Below are 23,098 nucleotides of genomic sequence, written 5' to 3' on the forward strand. Positions count from 1 at the left end.
TACTTGTTAAGAATCGAGCCACCACGCGAGGTTTAAAATGGCCTTAAAGTAAACCTTTTCTCAGAATCTCTCTTTCGTGCTTGTTCATTTTCCTCTCTTTCTCGTTTGGAATCCTGGGCAATGTTATTTAACATTTCTGTCTGCTTTCGTAGGATGCTGCATATCTCATTGATCCTAAGGAGAAGAATCGACAAAAAAGTTTATTTGGTGAATGATCTCTTTCCTCCGCAGAGGCCACTTTGTGTCGGAGGGAGGCTGGGGAGAGGGAAAAAAGAAAGCCCGCGGAGGAGGATGGGAAGAGGAAAGAGAGCCTTTTCTCCCTTCCCATCGTCCACTGCGCACTTACTATTTATTAATTATTGCGAAGTGTACGATCAGTATTTTACATCTATTGTTGTCTTTTGTTATTCCAACACGAGATCAGTCCCATGTCTCTGGTACGAGAGGTGTTCTACAATCTTTTCAATGCCAACAGCTATTTTCCTCCAAACCATTAATTCTAAAAAATTACTTTATATTAATCTAAACTTCAACGCCCATGCAACGGCGACGGATAGAAATTTTTTTGTATTCTAGTTTGTTTGTTTGTAAGCCTATTATTTGAACAAAAATATTTTCGTTTTTTTTATTATTTTAACAAAATAACTTCGGTTTTCATTATTTGAGATGACTTTCATAAGTCTCAGCCATCATTAGTTATTTGTAACTACCTTCTACCTCTCCATGATTTGCTGTCAGCGTAGGTTGTTTCTCAAGTTGTTTTTCTACTAATTTCTAGAAAGTACAGAGGTCCCGGCCACCATTAATTATTTGTAACTACCTCCCACCTCTATTGTTTTTCAAACAAAAGATGTGTTACTTTATAATGAGAAAATATTCATTCTAGCCATTCATTGGTTGTTAGGAAAATTCTTTCAATACAAACATTTTTACCTATTGTGTGATTGTGTGTGCAATTTCTGAGTAGGGAATTTTGTGCAGAATGAATTCCTTGTGATTACGAATTAGGGAACCAAGATGACAGAAAGTAGTCGGACTGTCTTCGGAATCTATGATTCTACTTTAGCACCTGCCAGGAAATGGTCTTTTTTCGTTAACCAAGGTAACTAGTTCACTACTACTGTATGTCTTATTCAGGAACACTGTCTTCTGTGCTAAAGATTGCTTACGAGTTGTATGAACTTAGCACGTGTTATTATTTCTATTCAGGGAAAATACTCTTGCTTGAAAACACAGGGCAGTGAAGTATCATTGAAAAATCTGGCACTAGTGAAGGTATATTTCTTATCTTAATTGTTCATTCATTCTAAGACAGGAACTTTCTATTTGGTACGATATCAAATTCGGTCAAGTTCATTGTTTAATCGGTCAGTACAAAATGCGGACTGCAGACTTCTCCAGACCATTGTTTTCACCATGCAAATGAGAACGTGACGACAATATTCCCTACCCTGAAAGCAATGGTCTGCAGTCAGTCTACAGTCTGCATTTTGTACTGTCCAATTGTTTAATGAGACTTTCGAAAGCAAACGTTAATATTGAAATTAACACAGTGTGCTGACTTAGCGCCTTTAAGATTACACTTCATGAGGGATTCAAAATGGTCTTTGTGAAAAAATCAGGCAACTAGATTGCCGTTGACCGATCTTCTCTCGGTATCACTTTCACGAATGATATTAATCTTCGTCTAATGTGTTCTGTATGGAAATTTGATGCAAAATCCAAAACAAATACGATGACTATTTATATACATGTTTTGGTCAATATTGTCGCCTCGAGTCCGCTGTCAGATACTTTGCTCTCGACCGTGTTTTTCACGTTTTTCTGTTGATGCCCACTTCGAAAAAAAAAAAAGAGAAAGCCTTCCTTTCCCTAAACTTCTAAACCAATAAAATTACTTGACACATTCTGCCCTCAGTGACATTTCATATTTGGCTAGCCTAGCTTCTCTCTTCTGCTCAGTCCCCTTAACAATGTTGGACCGCTATAGAACGTTTTCACATGACGTCACTACCGCCATATTGGTGTCCCAAAATAATGAAAATGAAAGAAATTTAGGTTTCTGAGAAACTCCCGACCTACCCCTCCCCTAAGCTAACATTTTTCCTTAAGTGAGAAGTAAGTGTTAATGTTCGCATAGGGGAGGGGTAGGTGGGCAGTTTCCCAGAAGCCTAGATTGATCCTAAATTTGCGTAGCTGTTGGCCTCGAGAGTGAAAAGGTTCTATTCCAAACAACCTGTAAGAAACCATGCCATAAACGAGCCAGCTTGGTTGGAGATGGAGGTAATGGTTGGGGTAAGGGGTCTATTAATTACTTTGTTTGCCGAAATATACCCCATTTGATTGAACTAAGCTTATTAGCTTACTTGGCGTCCTGTTCCTCCAGTTTATTCTTGATCTCTATAACTTCCGCCAGAGACTCTGATTCCACTTCCTGTTCCTCACTGTCATCTCCCGGATGTCCAAACCCACAAATGGTATCATACAGCTTAATACGACAAAATGATAAAAAATTACGCTTTTACGAATTTTAAGGAGAACACTTTCGCTATATAACTGGAGAAAATGTCATTCAAGACTTAGTAATTGATTGGTTAAACCATAAATGAAATCAGACCAGAGTTAATTATAATAGTGTTTGACGGTTCAAAATCATAGGACTACGTCAGAGATTAGTGCCCCTAATAAGCACAATGTAGGCTAAATTGTCTTGCCTTGTCTTGGCCAATCTTTTTTTTGGCTGAGGTCCGAGTTGAAGCAGGCTAATGAATTGAACGGGGCAAGAGGTAAGTAGGGCAGGCCGGGTCCCTTCGGCCTTTCATTTGATCGCCTTGCCTTTTTTTAGGAGGGATTGAATTGCTCTTGTTTCCTTATTGTGATTTTTTTCCCTCTCCTTGTTTTCTTACATTCACAAGTTCACACGCCGAGCCTCTAGTCATTCTTTTATTTATTGCGGTCGACAAAAGGAGAGCGCAATCCTAATCTCCAGATTGCTATTACGCACGCACAGCAGATATGCAGCCTCGTACTTCCACTTGCACATGACGTAATCTGATCACCCGCATTTAGAACTTCTATCATTCACAATCTCATAACGCGTGCTATTGGAAATCTATCACATGCACGAAATTTACGTGAAACACATCGTTGGTCAGCAAAAGCGTTTGGACCTTCGATTGTTATCGCCTACGCTTCGCAACCTTTAGTTAGTACTAGTTCGTTCTTATTACCCGTGTCTTTAATGGTGCTTTTTTGTTTGGGAAGTCCACATGCTTCTCGAATTGGACAAGTCTTCGAAGCCATCGAGGGAGCTGTTCCTCAGTCTGCAGAAGCAACTGGATCTAATGTCAAACAAAAAATGGTCATCAGCTTTGTTGGCGCTCAAAAAAGGGTCGCGCGAATTCAAACAAACCTGAAGAAAACAGCAATATGTGTGCAAGCTAAAGGTTGTTTAAGATGTCCGAATTTATCTGAACCCTTAAAAAACAAAAACTGAAAATAACACGGAATTTGTGAAATGTAAAAATGAAAACGGGACAAATTGTTCGAGCGGACAAGATCTGATCATTTTCCAGACGGTTCTTTCCCAATTTTCGCTGCCTTTCCCTTACTGTCAAGTGGCTAAAGGCAAAACAGAAATGTTGGTCCAATGGTAAAAGATCTGATCATTCAACAAGGGATTCCTCTTCTCCTTTCTTGTCATTTTTTTTGTCATTTTCTTGCCATTTTTGCTCCATGAAAGGGAATCGGGAATCCGGATTCTCGAATTCGAGAAATTTTGTCTGTGAAATCTGGAATCCTGGGCTTTGGAATCAGGAATTCAGGTCAAGAAATCCGGATTACACTAACGATTGTAATCCGGAATCCAAGGTCCCCGGACATAGAATCTGGAATCCAGTACCTGCAATCTGGAATCCATAGCCTGCGAGCAAGCTCTCCTATTTGGGCAAGCGAAGCGAGCCTCGCGAGAACGCGCGAGCGAGGGGCCGAGGAAAGGAGAGCTTGCAACCATCTCTCATAAATTTTCATTTCCACCCCGGAAATCCCGGGACTCCGCAAAGCGTGAAAACTGCCACCGCAAATGTGCCGCAGCTTAGAAAAGTGACAACCGCCTGTCAAGTAAGTTTAGACAGCCGAGGGCGTGTAGAATTATATATTTATAAATCGCTTTCGCAACAGCATCAAAGCAATGTTTTTAATCTCTTATATGTTTTTTTTTTTTCACGGGGACATCGAACTTCAACGTGTCAGCTCGGATAAGAACTCACTACTTTGATTTTCGTTTCGTTTACTTTTGAAAAATCGTCCATACTGCAGTGTAGTCCATACTGCAGTCGCAATCACCAACAAAAACATCATATATTTGTCCGTCTGGAACTGGAGAATAGCGTTTTCCTGCACTTGGTTCTCTTAAGGTTTACTCCAGTTGCTTCCAACTCTTTCTCTTTTTCTTCTTTACGATCAAGCTACACAGCTACACTGTCAAGTACACGTTTCTGAATTTTTCTACCCAGTAGAATTCAATCGGGCGAATCACTCTTCACTTCACTCTCCCGGTTTTCAGAACTAAACGAGGCGCTTGACACAAATGAATACAACTGATGAAGGGTTTTCATTTTCCTTCCACAAGAACTACAATCTCGGTCCCACTTATCCTCGGCACACAATGTTCTCTTTGTGAGAATTACATCAAACGAGTCCGTCTGCATTGAGGGCTGAAACAAGTTCTCGGTACCAATCTGATCCCCCTGAGAACCAAATTGGACACACCGACGAAGCGGGTGCCAGCTTGGCCTGTTATCAGTCAACTTTGATTCCCGGAACGTCATTTTTCAGCCAATCGTATTTTCCTTCGTCTGGGCGAAGTACAAATGAAAATTTGTAAGGGATGGTTGCAAGCTCTCCTTTCCTCTGCCCCTCGCGGCTTCGCCGCTCGCTCGCGCGTTCTCGCGAGACTCGTTTAACTCGCCCAAATAGGAGAGCTTGCTCGCAGGCTAGGAATCCAGAGCGAGGAATCCAGAATCCAAGTTCATCTTGGATTCGGCGACCCGTTTCCTACCAAGGCAGGAAACGGGGAGTGCTACGTGGAACTGAAAAAGAGAAATGATGTCTTCCTTTCCAATTTTCCCTTATAATTTACAATCTTCAGTCGTACATCATTGACGTAAAACAGAAAAATTTACCTGTGTAACGTATCTATCCATTGTAGCATTTTTCTGAATATTATCAATATCACCAACTGCAAGACCAACCTGTAATAGATAACAGCCATACCTTACCGGTAAATAACTAAAATATGAAATATTCAGTTACTATTCCTGTTATATTTGTTATTGACTTTGAATTCTACGGTGCTTGGTGTGCTTTCTATGATAATGTATATTTGTTTTGAATTCTAGATTTAGGTCTTTCCACTCTTTTTAGTGGGGGAAAAATTGGCTCGGACTAGATCTGCTAGTGCTATAGGTGTTTTTTTTATATTCGATATACATTCTCTTTTCGTACGACTTAAGGTGGCTCGACTGGATTTTTTGGGGTTGATACCTCCCCAGTTTGAGCATTAACTACGTCGGCATGAATAAAGATATGGAAAAAAGGTTACCACAGCTGTATTATATAAAGATGAAAATTTCTTATGATCTGGGTTTTATTGCAATCGGAGTCGCCATGGCAACGTAATGACGCCATTACGTTTTTCATTTATCTTTGTGTTTCTCTGTACCAGGAGTTTTTTGAAGAAATCGCGTAAGGGAGTATATACCTGCCATAATTGCCTCCATTATGGCAAAGTTTGAACAATTTCTATGAGAGCGTTTTCGAAATATTTTGAAATGCAGTTTAAGAATCATAAAAACAGGGAAATAGCATGCTAGCCACACAATTCGCTGGTATTTTAAGAAAATGATAAGCTTTGGGAATACCGCTTCATCTCATAGTGGTTTGATTCCATTAAAAACTGCATACAAAAAAAGAGGGGAATTGCTCTGAGCGATCGCGAGTAACAAGAATTTTATTAACTTGCATTTAGCTGCTTTTGATACAGTTTTTGGACGTAATTTGGTCCATGCCTAAAAATTTCGCATTTTTCCAAAAACCGCTGGATAAATTTTTTTATAAATTCGACAATCCCGAGATCAATCGTCAAGAAATATTCCCTGCAAGTTTCAAGAACATTGAAAACAGGGAAGGCTTTAAAATAGGGCCTCAAATATAGCCAATTTTTCCTCCAGATTTTGTGTTTACAAGTGAGCGTCCTCATTATTCACTGGCATTGTTTTCAAGTTTCATATGCACGTGCACAACTAGCAAAAGATATAAATTTGCATCAAAAAGAACTCTCGATTCCTTTCCGAAGAAATATCCCGAATATGCAAATAATTGGCTTGTCGTCACAGATAGCAGTGAGAGCCGAAACGGTGAACGTCACGGCTCATCGTGTAGAATGCAATACTTTATTATCTTACTCGGGTTATAACATCACAGAAAGTCTCACAAAGAGTTGCTCTGATGTTATAATGTATCACTAAACTCTTTACCCGGTAATTAGCATATCCCGGAGATTTAACCGAGGGTCCTTTTTGATGCAAATTCTATCTTTTTGCTAAATGTGCACGTGTATATGAAACTTGAAAACAATGCCAGTGAATAATGAGGACGCTCACTTGTAAACACAAAATCTGGAGGAAAAATTGGCTATATTTGAGGCCCTATTTTAAAGCCTTCCCTGTTTTCAATGTTCTTGAAACTTGCGGGGAATATTTCTTGACGATTTATCTCGGGATTGTCGAATTTATAAAAAAATTTATCCAGCGGTTTTTGGAAAAATGCGAAATTTTTAGGCATGGACCAAATTACGTCCAAATACTGTATCAAAAGCAGCTAAATGCAAGTTAATAAAATTCTTGTTACTCGCGATCGCTCAGAGCAATTCCCCTCTTTTTTTGTATGCAGTTTTTAATGGAATCAAACCACTATGAGATGAAGCGGTATTCCCAAAGCTTATCATTTTCTTAGAATATCAGCGAATTGTGTGGCTAGCATGCTATTTCACTGTTTTTATGATTCTTAAAACTGCATTTCAAAATATTTTGAAAACGCTCTCATAGAATTTCTTCAAACTTTGCCATAATGGAGGCAATTATGGCAGGTACATACTCCCTTACGCGATTTCTTCAAAAAACTCCTCGCAAGAGAAACGCAAAGATAAATGAAAAACGTAATGGCGTCATTACGTTGCCATGGCGACTCCGATTGCAATAAAACCCAGATCATAAGAAATTTTCATCTTTATATAATACAGCTGTGGTAACCTTTTTTCCATATCTTTACTCATGCCGACGTAGTTAATGCTCAAACTGGGGAGGTATCAACCCCAAAAAATCCAGTCGAGCCACCTTAAAGCTGGAACAGGTCCGGAGAAGGAGATTATATTTAAATTTGAAGAGGGACTGACTGCATGAATCATTGTCCTTCAAAAATGGTAGGAAACCACAAGTCAAATTATTTTAAAGACAGGATAGATACAGGGTATGATTCCACGAGGAGCATTTCATTATACGGCTAATTGATATACATTGACGGATCACTTTTTCTAAGTGGAAAGGGGTTTATGTTTTTATGCGGCGGCATCAAGACAAAGTTATGTTAAAGCTGCATAACTAAAACGAAGATCTCCGAAATATTCCGCTGAATTCTTATTTTTCAGAGATAAGAGAAAACTCTTGCAAGAATTTGCAATGTAAAAGTTAACGTCTCACCAGCATGTTCATGAGAATAATGGGCATTGAAAGAACAAAGATAACAAAAAGAAAGTTGACGAGACTTGAGAAAGGATATTCCCATGGCATGAAGTTATCAGCGTAGTTCAGTTCACCCAAAGTCATAACAAAGACTGTTAATAACCAATGAGGAAGCGAGATGTACGTTTCCTAAAAAGAAATTAAATTCAAGTAAGTCAGAATTTTAATAATCAAAAAAGTTTAATTCAAAAGTCCATGGCAGCATGACAACTTGAACTACTATAACAGTACTTCTGAACGATTCTAAAGGTGCAAGACTATATACTTACATTTTCATCGATCAGCATGTAAAAAGTTATTCCAAATGACAGAAGAAATAAGATGACCAGAACCAAGACCTTTTGTGAATATAAATAAAAAAACGCATCATTAAGGATGTTGTATGAATAAAGATTGCAAAAGAGGATTTTTCCAATGTATAACGTAGGACGTCGTGGGGATATTGCGCACACGAGGGGGAGACACTAGTAAAAAATCTGCTCCATCCATGTACTCTATGGCTTCGTCACAAAGAAAAGCATGAAATCTGAAGAAGATGAAATGATACTAAGGATGCAGGAGCATCATAACACAGTTTCAGCAAAAAGGACTATTGGAGTTGAGAAGGGTGAAGTTTGTGGGTTTCTTTATTTGGTGAAAACGGTAATTGCACTGCAGCAAAGCCAAAATTTAAATCGTTTCCAGGGCTTTTCCTTCGGGACGAGGTTGGAGAGCGATACATTGGGCCTGCGCGCATTCTCGTTCCCAGATCCCGCCGCTTCTTTTGGTCACGTAGTATTTGAAGCCAAGCAAATTAAGCCGAGTGGCTGTTAGGAAAAGCGAAGTCTTGTGAGGTGTTTAGCCGTACGATCAGAGTCGACCATGCGCATTTTCGTCACACACGTTAATGAATAAATCTATCTAAACCATTAAGCAAATGACCGGAAGACTGTACAGAGGCTGAGGAAAAACGTTTAAAGTCAAGACAAGATAAGATCTCACCTTTAACAGCGTTTTAAACATTGTGGCAAGCATGATAACATATGATCCGTAAAATGAAAGTCTAAGAAAAAAGGTGAAGAAAACTGTTAATACGCACAAATGTTTGAGACGTTGGTTACACATACACCTCTAAATAAAGACATTTTTTGATAATTATTCATTGCCGCCCGCGAAATGAATATAGCAGCATATGGCTCCACATATCATGTGTTAGATCAGTCAGGCGCCAGTTGTTTATAAGGTGGATCACATTATGCCGTAGATAAATATTTGTCCAGTGGATAACGCGATTTCCTTATTTTTACACTAAGCTAAACTATTAGAAAACTTCATCAGGTGGATAGGGATATCCAGCTCTTGTGGTTGAACAACTCGGACCAGGCCCCAGTTGTTCAAAACGTGGATGGCTCTAGCCACTATAGATAAATCTCTAACCCCTGGATAACTCTATTGGTTTCCCTAAGACTTATCCACTAGATAGTGATTTATCCAGTGGCTTAGATGTTGGAAACTGGGGCCATGGATGCCAGAATCTCGATAATTTGAGTGATCCCACCATGAAAAAGAACGTAGATTAGAGGGCAGCCCCGCCTTAGACGACTGTGAGCGACCCCATAATACAGTTTTTCTGTTACTCACTTTCGTAAGTAAAGAATTAGGTTCATCCATCCAAAAAACATTGAAACAGCTCCAATCTGAATCTGCGTGCCAGTCTTACAGTCATAAGAAGGCAGGATAAACAGCATCGTGGTGATATAACCAGCCAACTCAAAATAATTGGATGAGGTAAAGAAGTAATTAGCACGCTGTAAAGAGTAACAAAAACAGCGTAAGCTAGTAAATACATTGACTTTCCATTCGCCAATTTAGAAAGGAAACGGGAACTGGACCGAGTTAAATCTCGCAAAGATTTCTGGGGCGGTCACAAGGGAAGTAGGGAAAACGTGGGCCAATAGCTGACCGGCATATCACCAGTAACCATCCCAGAGACAATTGCGCCGGCCGCTCTATCTCGCCTAAAACTTCCAACCAAAAATGGCCATATCTGCACTACACAACGGCTGTGCAATGTGCAAACTGGACAAATTTCTCTCAAAATAACCTCTACATTAGGACAAAGTCTCCACGAAAGGTTGTTCCGATGGTATGGCCGCCGCTATGTAAAGGTTTGACCGTCCTCAGTTTCATAGCTTTGTTGTTCTTTTATCTAATGATAGTAACGTCGATAGTGACGTTTCAATAGCCGACTGCCTACAAGCGATGATGGTTATAATCAAAATAGGGCGGGTCGCGGTAAATCGACCCTGTTGTGACAGTGAAAGTAGTACTCGGTGGCTAAGTTACGCAACATTTCTGCTCAAATAATACAGAACTTTGAAATACCATTAAATGTGGGTGGCATTTACCTTTGAAACCATTTGAAAGATTTCTCTAGCCAAGTGAATAGAAGTAAAAACAATAACAACAAAGGTCAATGCTTGAACTTTCTAAAATGATAAAGAAAAAAGAAGTAAATTAGTCAAAAACAGTAGAGTCATCTTTTAATACTTTATAAGAACCAAAAAGTATTACCACTCAAAAATTAACCTTTTAGACTTACCAAATGAGACTTTTCTTTAGGTAAGGTTTCAAGGTAATCCTTAAAATGCAAAAAATTCACAAATTAATATCGTAGCAAACGTTCCAGTGTGAGGTGAATTTCCACTGCCGCGCAATTTTTACTTGCCTACGCACCTAAATTATACCCGTGTACATAAAATAGAGCTTACGTATGAAGTGTCGCTCGTAAACATATAAGTTAAGCGTGCTTTAACGCTTACACGAGACCTGATACATTGCAAGCCTCTATTTTATTTACACGGGTAGACGCACCCAAACATTACGCGACAGTGGAAATTCACTGTTACACAGGTGTCTGTGTTGTCTATAGGTGTGTAGCTGGACTGTATAATCAAGATGGTAGGTGCATCAAATTACTCTGCTTCTTACTTTTCTTGTGTCGGAGTCGTTCGAGGCACAATATTCTTTTTCGTTATCTCGTGAATATAGCGCCAAAGCGGTCAGCGGTACCAGATAACAGAGGTAGAGGAGAAGGTTGAACATGAGAGATGTAAAACCAAATTTTTTCCTGCAAAAGAATTGTTCACAATAACGATTTCAAGTACATTCGGTACCAATGCTTTATACTTTTGATAAATACACTAAAAGCTAGGGCCTAGTTTAGGGCAATGAACAAACGCAAGAAGAAGAGCTGGTATTCATGGCTGCCGTTAACTGAATACACAAGACAGTAATATGAAAAAAAAGAAAGTAATAGACGAGCTCGAAAAAAAAAAGAAATTGCTGGGGATAATAATGCCCACAAAAACAGTAAAATACTTCTTAGTAGCTGTTATTTGAATGGTCAGACCACAGATGATTTCATCCGCAGACTCAAATAAAGCTAGGAACACCTTGCAGGGCTTCTTATAGCACATTCAATAAATTGTACCACAGGAAAGCACTCTTCAGTGCGTAACTGGTTTAGTCCACCGACACAAAAATTATACATACATCATCCTTGGACCTTTTTTAAAGGGAATTATAAAGACTGTGTCTTCATCACTCACCATTTTAAATGCATCAAGGTGAAGATGACTTTGTGAGTCAGACAGTTGTCACGGCGATATTTGACCATCGTCTGAAAAATATCAAATAAAAAAAAAAAAACTGGTTTCGGCATATTTCTTGCGTAAATTACTACTGAGGTTTTTAAGGACCAAACGTCAATGCCAGAGAAATAAGTCAAACCGACAAAAGAACTTAAAAAAAAAGGGAATTGGCGTACGTAAATAGACTAATTAAAGCCATGTGTTTGAGTAACTGGTCATGATAGCTGCCTAAATTAAATCCATTCGCTTGTTCAATGAGGTCTGGTCATATTTAGTTACCTTTAATACTGTTAGCTGGTCCTTCTCGGGATTGGGAACGTATTTTGCTTGGACCACTGTCAAGTCTTTCTTAACCTTCGAGAAAAAACATATAAAAATATTGCGCAATGAAATTAAAACAGTCCCACTTTGGTAAATGAGTCTAGCCTGCGAGCAAGCGTTCCTATTTGGGCGAGTGAAGCGAGTCTCGCGAGAACGCGCGAGCGAGCGGCAAAGCCGCGAGGGGCCCCTCGCTCGCTAGCGCGTTCTCACGAGGCTCACTTCGCATGCCCAAATAGGAGAGCTTGCTCGCAAGCTCATATGAGTCTAACGAATTCGTCTCGTACCTCTCCATACTTGGTCGCGTTGTTGAATAGATAGACTAGTCTTTTAGTAGGGAAGAAAAAGATTTATCGACGCACCTTGTATTCTGGTTTCATTTCGTCACCTTCTTCCACAACACACTGATCTAAAATGCGCTAAAGGAAGACAAATTTTTTATTTTATATTGTTATATATCGTAAGTCTCTTAAAACATAAATATGGCATTTCCACGGGGAGCTAGATGCCGCTATTTGATAAAAATGACGTTTTACCTCTGCAACGTCCGGCATTTTTATAACCAGCGCTTGCATCATTAAGAGGGAGCCTGGAGCTGAGGATGACAAGATCTCTCTCCACCTTAAAAGTACCAACAAACAAAGAAAATGAAGCTGCAATTAACTCCAGGCAGCTAAATCATCAATATTATTACAGTGTATATGGCTACGATAGTACGCGCGCTCCGATTGGCTGCTAAGCGGGCATTATTTTCCTGTGTTGACCAGGCTTTACTGGCTAGGTGTCCAAGGCATTTACCATCTGTGTTTAACTTGATAGTGGCCATTCTTATGGAAATCCATGTTATGGTCAATTGATCGACAGCTGTCAGAAAGTGTATCCGCTGACCAATTTTACATGACTGTATAGCGGGCTGAAGTGTACGACTCATTGAGGTTACGTGTTTTTAAAGTTATCCGCTGATCAGTTATTAGCCTGTTCCAAGCGTTCAGATAGTGGAGAGCGGTGCGAAGTAAAGATAGCGATGAAAAGTAGAGGGGGACTGGGGAGCTGGCTCAGGTCCATAAAGAAAAGACCATATGATAAATAACTTAACCTGACGTCCGTCCAGTCATTACGCTATCGCTCGGTCAATACATCTAGGCCGCGGTCTGAGATTTCCCTGTAATGATCATTTTTTCACTCGCCCCAACTGTGGGTCAGTTTGAACGTCCAAATCGATCGCACTGCAAAATATGCCTGCTTTGCAGACTAGCATGCTTGCATCATATTCACCTGGGATGTTCAGCAATTGCCATAGCAACGTTACGCTTTTCTTCGTTCAGGGCGATGTCCAAGAGGTTTTGATTGTATGAGTTCATTAAGATTTCTTGATCCTCTTGTGACATCAGATAAACAACAATTTCATCATGTCCTTCAAATGACGCCATGTTCAATGCTGTGTTCTGTAAGGAACAAAAGGTTTATTAACCCCTTGAATAATTACTTTAGCCTCTTAACTGAGAGAAAAATGGGAATAACGCATAAGATACTGAAAAGTATGTTTTCAATATCAAATGTAAAATTTCGCTTTGAAAAACTACACTGAACAAGTAGTGCCATGAGAAAAAAAGTCCCAAGGAGGATCCATTTAAAATTGGTCTCATGATAGACAGCATTTTGTCGACGCACTCAAACGTTAGAGCTACCTTGCACAATATAAAAAACTTAACCAGGGGAAAGTACTACTTGACAGCTTTAATTTGACTGGTTGCATTGCAGTAATTCATCCACAGATCAGACTCAAAAGTCAGAGCCACCTTGTGCAGCATAATAAACAGTACAAAGGGAAGTTGAAAAGTTCTCATTAAACTAGGAATTTTGTCTAAAGCCTCAAAAATCAGAGAAACACTTCTCGAGGTTTCATCGTTGAATTGAAGAGAGAAATTGTTAACCTTGTTTTCGTCGACAGCGTTTAGGCAGTCAGGATGCTTTTCCAAAATAGACACCACACATCTCTTGGATCCTCGAATGGCCGCCAGATGTAACGGCGTCTTTTCATGCTGATCCCTGAAACCAAGAGGAGTTTAAATCTGATCATCTCAAAATTTAAACTGTTACAAAGTATGCCTACTTAACTTTAAAAACAGTTCTCAGTTTCCTCTTTTATTCCAAAATGTATCGCCAAATCGCCTTTAAAGAACCGAGAGGGAAACTGGGGCGAGTTTACATTCGCAAAGACTTCTGGGACTGTTTCTAGGGACAAGGGAAAAATTGGCCAGTAGCTGAGCGGCACGTCATTTTAACCTTCCCAGAAGCAATTGCGGGACACATTTCGGCGCCAGTTCCCTTCTCGAGCAGTTTTCAGTAATTGTCTCTGTTCTGTGGAACACGTCGACCAGTGTACTTACTTTTCTACCGTAGCACCTTGCGAAAGAAGGAATACCACAACTTGATCATGACCATTGCAGCAAGCAAGGTGAAGCGGAGTCATTCCTTTGTTGTTTTGTAAGTTTATCATACGAATGTTCCGACCAACCAAAAGACTCTCAACTATTGCCAACCAACCGAATCTGAAACAGAACAAGTAAACGGTAGACAAAAAGTCCTATTGTGCTAGAACGAAACAAGTTAATCATGTTTTTTTATTTTACTTTCAAGTAACCAAGTAACATATCGACCATGAGATTCAGTGTTTCATCACCAGATGAAACACCGACAAGGGAGTTGAAAATACGACGCGCAGCGGAGTTTTTTTGACGAACTTAGAGATGTTTCATCTGGTGATAAAACACTGTGTCGAATGCTTAATATTAATTTCCTTTGTATTTATTTATGAATTATTAATGAGTGTAAGATGTACAAATCAAACACGAGAAGGAGTGTTTCATCTGATTTTCGAATAATGAGATATATTTTATCAAACACGAGAGTGAGTGTTTCATTTGAAATTCAACTAAACTCCCTCTACTAATTGTCTTTATACTAATCATAACCGGCCGCACAAAAGTAAAATTTTTCCCATCACTATTTGTACAATGTTCGCTATTATTCCAAACCGCGATTGTTAAATCTTACTTGGCTGCAATGTGTAGGGGTGTGTCAAGCTCGTTTGATGTGACACCAGCTGCAGCTTTATTTGTCTCCATCAGAAGGGAAATATTCTGAAAAATTGACGAAGATGCGGAGGGTTAAACAAAGTTGTACATTAGGGTGTAACTAATACATGTCATTGATGTATAAAATATATCATTTATGGGCATGCGCGTTTGGACCTGTTCATGACGCAACAAAGCCTGCAGTAGTGAATGTCGCTGCCAAACATTTTTGCAACAAATCATACTCTAACTATACATTAATAATATTGTTCCTTTCATGAGTAGTTTACTCTTTTAGTTTTAAGTCACATTTCGTGGCTCCGATTAATCGTTCTTTTGAAGTTCTTGCAGATGGGAAACAAAGTCTAGCCGGAGCAATAGCATTTTGGGAATATCCGCTTTGGTGTTGGTTATCCAAGTTAATTCATGTTAATTTTCGTGCATCGCATGGCGAATTCATATGGGCTTTTTAAGAACAAGCGATTCATTTGATGGATTATCACCATATTAGTCTCCTTGCGAGTAGTGATCAATGCTTTATCAATCAGAGAGATCAAAATAAAATCTTTTGAGTAGGGACATAATCGTCGTTGTATTTAGCACCAAAGAAATAATTGAGGACACTATTCATACAGGACCGCCATTTTGCGTGGTCATCCGAGCCACACGAAGGTCTATCCCTTTGCACGCAGGACAAAGGTAGCACCTTCCTTTTTTTTCAGTTATTTTAAGACCTTCATTATTGGTCCGGCCCCAGCAAAAGAAACGACGACCTACCGCTCTGCTGTCAAGCGCGCTTATTACCGACTAAGCTGATCCTGATTTGATGAGTTGAGTTGATCTTTCGAAATCTTCGTCCTGTCACTTACTACTCTTACCTTGGCTTGTCCTTTCCCAGCGGCATAATGTACCGGTGTAAAGCTCCTGTGATCTTTGTCAGTTATAAGATATGCTGATGATGGTTCCTTTATATTCCAAAAAATTAAACAACAACAAAATAAAAACAATGTTATTGCAAGGGAGAAATATAAAGGAGGGATGCTTCTACGCGAGTTAATTATAAATTGTTGAACTTGTCTAATTCCTTAGAAAAAGTTGCTGAGACAAAAAGTTGTTATAAGGCCTTCTAAGGAGACAACGAGTACAGAAAGGATATGTAAAGGAAAATTAATGGACAGAAATAAATCGTTATAGTCGGGCTACCATTTTGGCCATCTTCTATCGAATGGCAAAGCAAAAGACAATTTCCGAGTTCCTCTTAAACCTTTGTTTTAAAGCGAGGCTAAGTAGGAAGCCATTGATGTGAAAATGAATTTCTTAATCCCATGCAGATAACTGACTCATTTTCCAAGAAAGGTTTTTCACTTAGCCTCGTTTGAATAGCGAGAGTTTAATTTTGTGGAACTTGGAAATGGCCTCTTTGAGGCCTTTTGGGATTGAGCTCTATTAGCCATATTGGTGTCCCAAGACAATGAAACGGCGGTCATGTTGGTGTCCCAAACCAATCCTGTGGGATTTCGCATACAAAAGCTTTCTTTTGTTCCAATAAATATGCATAGACGCTGGCCACGCGAGTGAAAACACTCTGTATCAGCTAACCACATGATTTGTAAATTATGTAAAGGAACGCACCTTTAGAAGAATCTCCATCGCACCAGGATGAGAAACAGCGGCATGAAGAACTGATTTTTGCTGTACACTTTTGACTGTGACGTCAGCGCCTCGCTCGAGTAACAATTGAATAGTCTCAACGCCTCCCTTCTCTGCTGCTCTGAACAGGGGGGTACAGCGGTCTCGATCAGGGGGATCCACAGCGGCACCCTATGTGATATGAAGGATAAATTGCCAAATGAAATTGGCTCTAGAAGATAGTAATCTTCAACAGATGGTTATTGCAAGACAGGTTTTTGCTTGCAACGTTTTTCATACCTAATCTTTTTCGATCATATCCTTTGAAATCTAATTAAAACTGTGTGGCATGTATGAATTTATGCCGCTAAGTTGGATCGAAACTCAACGAAAGCCTACAGAAGGAATCAGGTGACTAAACGAGAAACCATAATTATGACGTGTTGAAATTAACCACTTTTACCTGATCTAGAAGATATTCGACGACATGCACGTGGTCACTCGCGGCAGCTTTGTGAAGAGGAGTTTGCCCTTTTAAGTCAATCAGCATTATTCGACAGATGGAAGGGTCATGATTGGCCAAAAGTTTTACGGTCTCGAGAGAACCTTGTCCACATGCCAAATGAAACGCTGTGCTTCTGTCGGAGGCCTGCAAATAAAAATGGCGTAGCCTTGCATAAAAATGTCTTATTTCATTAGCAGGACCCCTATATGTTATTTCTTTAGTGTATAATAAAGGCTAATTATCAGACGCGTATCAACAAACCCAAAGTTATGTTAGCGTTAGACCATATTACATCCTACAATTAAGTTTATAAACCAACCTTTGGATATCTTGCTCTTGCACCACTTTCCAAACACAGTTCAACAATCTGTAAAAGAATAAAAATGTCAACTTTATGAAAAGAGTCAACGGCCAGACCTCTGGATATGATCCGTGTCAAAGTCGTCGTCCACCTTCTACTGAGCATCGTCATAATCACAATCATACTGAATCATCATAATCATCATCATCATCATTATCATGGTAATCTACAACGGAAACCATAGTGTGTCTTTTAAGCCAAAGATAAATAATGAATAGGTAGCGCCTGTTAGGCTGTCAAACAGGTTTCTTATGTCTTTTTTAAAACATTTCCCGAAGGCTTGGGTCGAGCAAGTTGTTATCACATGCTAGGAAGGTGACCGCTAGTTTTCCAAGTTGCTAAAAGACCATATTAAATTCGCGCAAGTATTTCTTGGGGCATGTTATAATCAATACTGTATAAATACGGAGAAACTTATCACTAGCTAACCTTCAGGTTGCCGCTGTCTACAGCCATATGTAAAAGAGACGACCCATCCATATCCGCTTTGTAAAGAAACGACTCCAAGTTCAGCTGCTGAGTTTTGACTGAAAGCAAACAATGTTGACCAAATCACATCTTTGTTGACAATAGGGGCGCGATCCATTCAACCAAAATTCCAATCGGTCCGACCGGGAAAAGTGGTCCACCTCAGAAGGTGGACCCGTTTTTTCTAAACGTTTCCGGTTGGACCGAACCGATCCATTGAGTTTTGGACCGAAATTTCCGGAAATTTTGGTTGAATGGATCGCGCCCTAGGTTTCTAATTTAGACTTCCATCCAAAGTACATTAAACGATTTTATTCCTTGTAGTAATAAGGGAAAATGTTTTGTTTACTGTAGTGAAAGAAGTACTCCACAGCATCTTTGGCCCCTCTTTCTACTGCGTGACCCAAGGGAGTCATCTGGTCTTCATCCATTATGTCAACCCTTGCACGATGTTCAATCTAAACCATGAATAAAAACGTTCGATGGCTATGAAAGCGTTTTTAATAACAAAATATTTATCACTTAAGAGAAGAAACGGAAAGGAAGTATAATGGACGTAACTCATCATTGCTATCATTTTGTTACACTAATCACCATAATCATCGTCATCAACACTGTAATTATAACATAAGCAAAGTAAATCGCGCGCACTAACTGGTCAACTAACCGTTTACATTTGGCCCAAGGCATACGCGCTCTTGTCGGCCTCTTCCTATCCTTACCCCTTTTTAGTGCTTAACATCCTCCCACGTGCATTTGCAACTCAGGTGTGTGGCTCGACCCCTGCACCCTGAGCGTTCACAATTTTTTGATAGACTTCTATCGTTATCGTCACCATCATCATACTTACCAGCATCTTGCAGACGTTAACGCGATCCATTCCAGCTGCCAGGTGAAGGGGAGTCACAAAAGCGCGGCCAGCGGAATTAACGTCACATTGTGAGTTTCGCAGCAGCGCCTAATGACACAAACGATGGCGGAAAAGCAAAAACTTATCAATCAATTTGCAGTTTTAGCTGCTTTTTTCTAGCAGAAAGGTAATTTCATGCCACCGAAATTTACTGTTCGTCGTGTTCATTATACGTGGAAACTGCCCACTTACCCCTCCCCTAAGCCAACATTTTGCCCTAAGTGAGAAGTTACTGTAAATGTTGGCTTAGGGTAGGAGTAGGTGGGCGTTCGCCTCATGTAAGGTAATCCAAGACAGTCTTGAATTCTAGATTCCGGATTCCCGATTCCGGATTTCCACAGGCAAAAAATTTACCAGGTTCCTCTTTAGCTTATAGTGGCGCCACTCTGTTTTGTCAGTGAGGGCGGATTGCCCACACGCTTAGCCCCAACGTGGAGCACAAAGGCCGAAATCAAGATAGCATTGGGGAAGAAATGACCGATATCGTGAAGGTATCTTTAAGTATGATCTTACTCGTGTCACCCGTAATCTATACCTGCAGTATTCTTTCGTCGCCTACTCTCACAGCTGTGTGTAGTGGTGTGTCCTTCCTCTCATCTTGAGCTTGGACATCTGCGCCCTTGTTGAGGAGCATCTCTACTATTCCCAGCTGCTTTCCAAGAATTGCATTGTGTAAAGGTGTGCGACCGAACCCATCTGTGACACCAATATCTGCGATGAAGGGCACGAACGCACAGTAAATCCTCTATTAAGCCCCTCCCCGGGGAGCTTATTTATTTCAAACACATTTGAGGTGGGCTTAATAGAGACGGGGGTTATTTGAGAGGGGGGATTATTGAATTTAGCAAACACGATGGTATACCTTCTCCATAAAGAACTATAATACAAAGTGGAAAAGCTCAAGTACAAGAAGTTGGAGGTCATGCAGCAGAGGATCAAACACAAATCCGAACTTCCAGCTGGCGAATAAACCGTCCCAGATCAGACCACACGACGTTTTGCAGTCGTGAATGATTAATACAGTCTATCATTTATTAGCGACGAATAATGAAAAGAGAGGTGGGCTTATTAACTTCTTCCCCTGAAAAAAAAGGGGGGAAGCGGTTATTAGAGAGTGGGGGCTTATATGAGAGGGGAGGGAGCTTAATAGAGGATTTACGGTATGTTTTATTTGCACGACTTGGTTAAACTTCCTTCCTACAAGTGGCCAAACTGAGGTGCTGAATAACAAAAAGTGCTATGTGAAAGATACACCGGAGGTTTCTCCCCTGACCGCAGGATATTGTCCGTGTACTCAAAAGCTAGAAGTAAGTACAGAACAAGTACCATGTAGAAGTGCTGCAGAAGAGGTTTCATGCGAATGATTGCACTACACGATTTGGTCCACAGACTTAAAATTAAATCAAAAGCTTCATTATTCACTTTGAGATCGGTTTTATTCAAACAACATTGCAAAAGCATAGAGAGTTAGACACATTCACCCAAGGGTGGAGACTGGAGCCCAGATCTTTACAATTTAAGTTACATAAAAACATCAGCATAATTTGAGGAATCTGGAACCCTTTATTTGGATTCCAGAACGATAAACGGTCCTGGGCCCCTTCTGAGCTGTTGGTCTGCAGCTCTGGGGTCCTAAACCCTCGTGAGTAGTTTTTGATTACGTAGTTAGGGGTTACGATCTGAAAATATGTGAACTTTCTCATGGCTTTTTATTTCGCATACGTTTAAAAATAATCTCTGTCTGTTGCAGTCCACTAATTAACATCTCATCTTAGCCCCATCCAGCTCACAATATCAGTGCGATATATTCCTTCACTTTCCTCTTGGGATTAAACCATTGTTCTCGTTAATCATACATGCAGTCTTGCTTACACTTTCTCGCTGGAAGAGGGGATAATATCACTCACCCACTCCTTTGGAAATCAATGTCTCCACAGTTCCTTCATCACCGGACATGGCAGCCTGATGGAGTTGCTGTGATTTAGAGGCTTTCTGCAAGTTAATTCAACGTGTAGATAGCAAACTTATCATCTATGATCTTAAAACAGGTTGATTAGCAATACTTAAGCATCTAATGGCGACAAATATTGAGAAAACTAAAATTCCGGATGACTTAGTTCTGGTAACTGTGATATCTCTGATATCTCGCGAAGTGTATTTTAAATGCTCCTGTCGGTTGCTGTTACTTTGGATTTGCATTCTTAGTAACTTTGCAAACGATGACCTTGTAATTCTGCGATACATTCATACATTCTCTGTCAAATAGCAGAAGTCCTTGAGCAGAACCTGAATACATTTTTCTGAGCAATTTTTGCTCATTGTGCGGAGTACAGTACCAAGAAAATCAATCAAATATCTTTAACTTGCATGATTCGAGTGATGTGATGTTTGCTGATGTTGACGTATGTTAATCCCATTCTTTTCAAAAAGGTCTTTTCAGAGTTTGAAATGTCCTCAACACTTCCTATGTAAACTATTTAATGCGGGCCCAGAATGTAAATTTCACTCAGATCACGCAAATGTAGCATCCATAGTAAGGATTCGGCTCTGCACCAGGCCGAAGTTCCTGTTTCAAACCTACAGTAACTTTATTCAACAGGCCGAAGCCTCAAAAGATGGGGCTGTCTGCAAAAATGTAACCGATCTTTTAATTAATGACAAATGATTCGATTCGGTATAGTATGAACTGCTATCCGATTTGTCACTCTCCACTTTCGAGATCGGCGCTACCGCAGCTTCGCTCCGAAATCGCGCCGAAATCACTGTTAATGTTATTATATGTGAACAGAAGCCTATACGGTATGGTTTTCGAGAAGGCGCAAAAATTATCCTGTATAGTGTGAATACAGCCTCAGTGTATCACGTGTAATTAATTTCAGCGGTCTTTACTCACGGTTTCATGCCCTTCCTTGGAGAGTGACCTGGAGAGCATGGGGTATATGATTGGGCGAGAGGTTAAACTTGCTACATAGTAAGGGAGGTTTCTTCTTTTCTCTTGGTGCTCTCTTGTAAATAGCCAACTTGTTTGCCTCCCATTTTAACTTTGAGCTGTCAACCCTACCTTGTTTCATTTCCCTACCTGTCTTTGCAATTTTTTTTTCCACTTAGAAGTGGGTAGTACTAAGGGCAAAGTACACTTCCACTTGTAAACGAAGCATTTTCATTTTTCCGTTTCCCGATTCCTACAAATTAAGTCAATCAAAGAGTATCATTGTCTATGTCACGGTCCCGGGAAATCTGGTCGGCTTACCTGGCGTAGATCATCTTCATCGTCTTTCTTCGCCAAACTTTCCTCAGAGCTCAAACTCTTCATGTTAAACGAGTTATTATGGCTCCGATCGCCGTTACTCTTCTTCATTAAAACGTCGTTAGTCGAATCCTTCTTCCTTTTTGGCATGCTTTTGAAGAAATAAAAGTAGGTTACAATCCCGATATGTATGTTTTCCGGGTTGCCCGGTTCCGGTTGCGCATGGTCTTCTGACCAAAATGTCACTCCGGTGAAGGGAGCATCAGTTTGAGGACATAAAAACAACAGCAACAAAAATATTTCTACAATGGTCTAATTTTAATGGCAATGAACTAAGCTTTCAACACTTTTTGCTCATAAACTTTTGAGGACTGAGCAAACTTTCGTTTGGAACATTTTTGAAAATGGTCTTATCACTAAAAATATGACTTGTTCCTTGCTCCAGCGAGGAAAAATTGACCGTGAAAGTCGCGTAACCTCCCTAATCCCGCTTTCCCATTTCTTTGTCAAGTCAAACCCAAATCCCACACTTCTGTCATCTCTTTCCCGAATACCGTTTTTTCCCAAGATTTTAGTGAATCTCGATCGCTCCCCCTGTGTAGCAGTCAAATCCCGTACCCTGTCAACAAATCTCACATTTTCCCACATCCCGCTCTGTAATTTTAGTCAAATCCCGCGGGATCCCGAGAATACCCTCCCAAACCCTGTGGAAAAAAAAAAAAACGTCGAAAGCAGAACGGTAGAATCACAGGCGGACTATTTGAACTGTTCGAGGCATCGTGATGTCACGCGCGACATGTGATTCCATACATTTGCTGCATTTCGTAATACCCGCACTTGGTTTGATTCAAGTGATCGGTACTTCATAAAACACAGAATTTTGCACCTTTATGTTTTAGTCGGGCGTGTCAGCTTCAAGCGTTTGAAAACGCCACAAAAACGGGTAACACGACACTATAAACATACGGTAAGTTATCTTTATTCACTTTTCTTACATTATATCAACATTTGGGATCAAAAGGTGCAAAATTTTGTGTTTTATGAAGCATTTCTACCAATCATTTGAATCACGGCGAATGCGGGAGTTATGAAATACAGTAAATGTATGGATCACATGTCGCGTGTGACATTACGATGCCTCCAACAGTTCGA

The 23,098-nt window shown here is 40.0% G+C and overlaps 1 protein-coding gene across 1 annotated transcript; it reads right to left on the bottom strand.

Annotated features, from left to right (window-relative positions):
* Nucleotides 1-28: 28 nt before the first annotated feature.
* LOC140921857 (transient receptor potential cation channel subfamily A member 1-like) lies at nt 29-22,012 on the bottom strand. The gene is made up of 29 exons (XM_073371856.1): nt 21,950-22,012; nt 20,607-20,691; nt 19,235-19,410; nt 18,640-18,747; nt 18,139-18,247; nt 17,751-17,848; nt 17,280-17,327; nt 16,919-17,104; nt 16,459-16,647; nt 15,705-15,791; nt 14,807-14,892; nt 14,140-14,301; nt 13,684-13,798; nt 13,025-13,194; nt 12,286-12,370; nt 12,112-12,168; nt 11,711-11,785; nt 11,390-11,460; nt 10,770-10,908; nt 10,381-10,419; nt 10,187-10,267; nt 9,420-9,586; nt 8,781-8,841; nt 8,069-8,137; nt 7,758-7,928; nt 5,184-5,252; nt 3,231-3,341; nt 2,367-2,488; nt 29-174 (listed from the first exon to the last, which is right to left on the bottom strand). The coding sequence occupies exons 1-29, from the start codon at nt 22,010-22,012 to the stop codon at nt 33-35; spliced, it is 3,141 nt and encodes a 1,046-aa protein (XP_073227957.1). The 3' UTR covers nt 29-32.
* Nucleotides 22,013-23,098: the final 1,086 nt, after the last annotated feature.

The sequence above is a fragment of the Porites lutea genome, chromosome 12 (genome assembly GCF_958299795.1).
Source record: "Porites lutea chromosome 12, jaPorLute2.1, whole genome shotgun sequence".
NCBI classification, from domain to species: Eukaryota; Metazoa; Cnidaria; class Anthozoa; order Scleractinia; family Poritidae; genus Porites; species Porites lutea.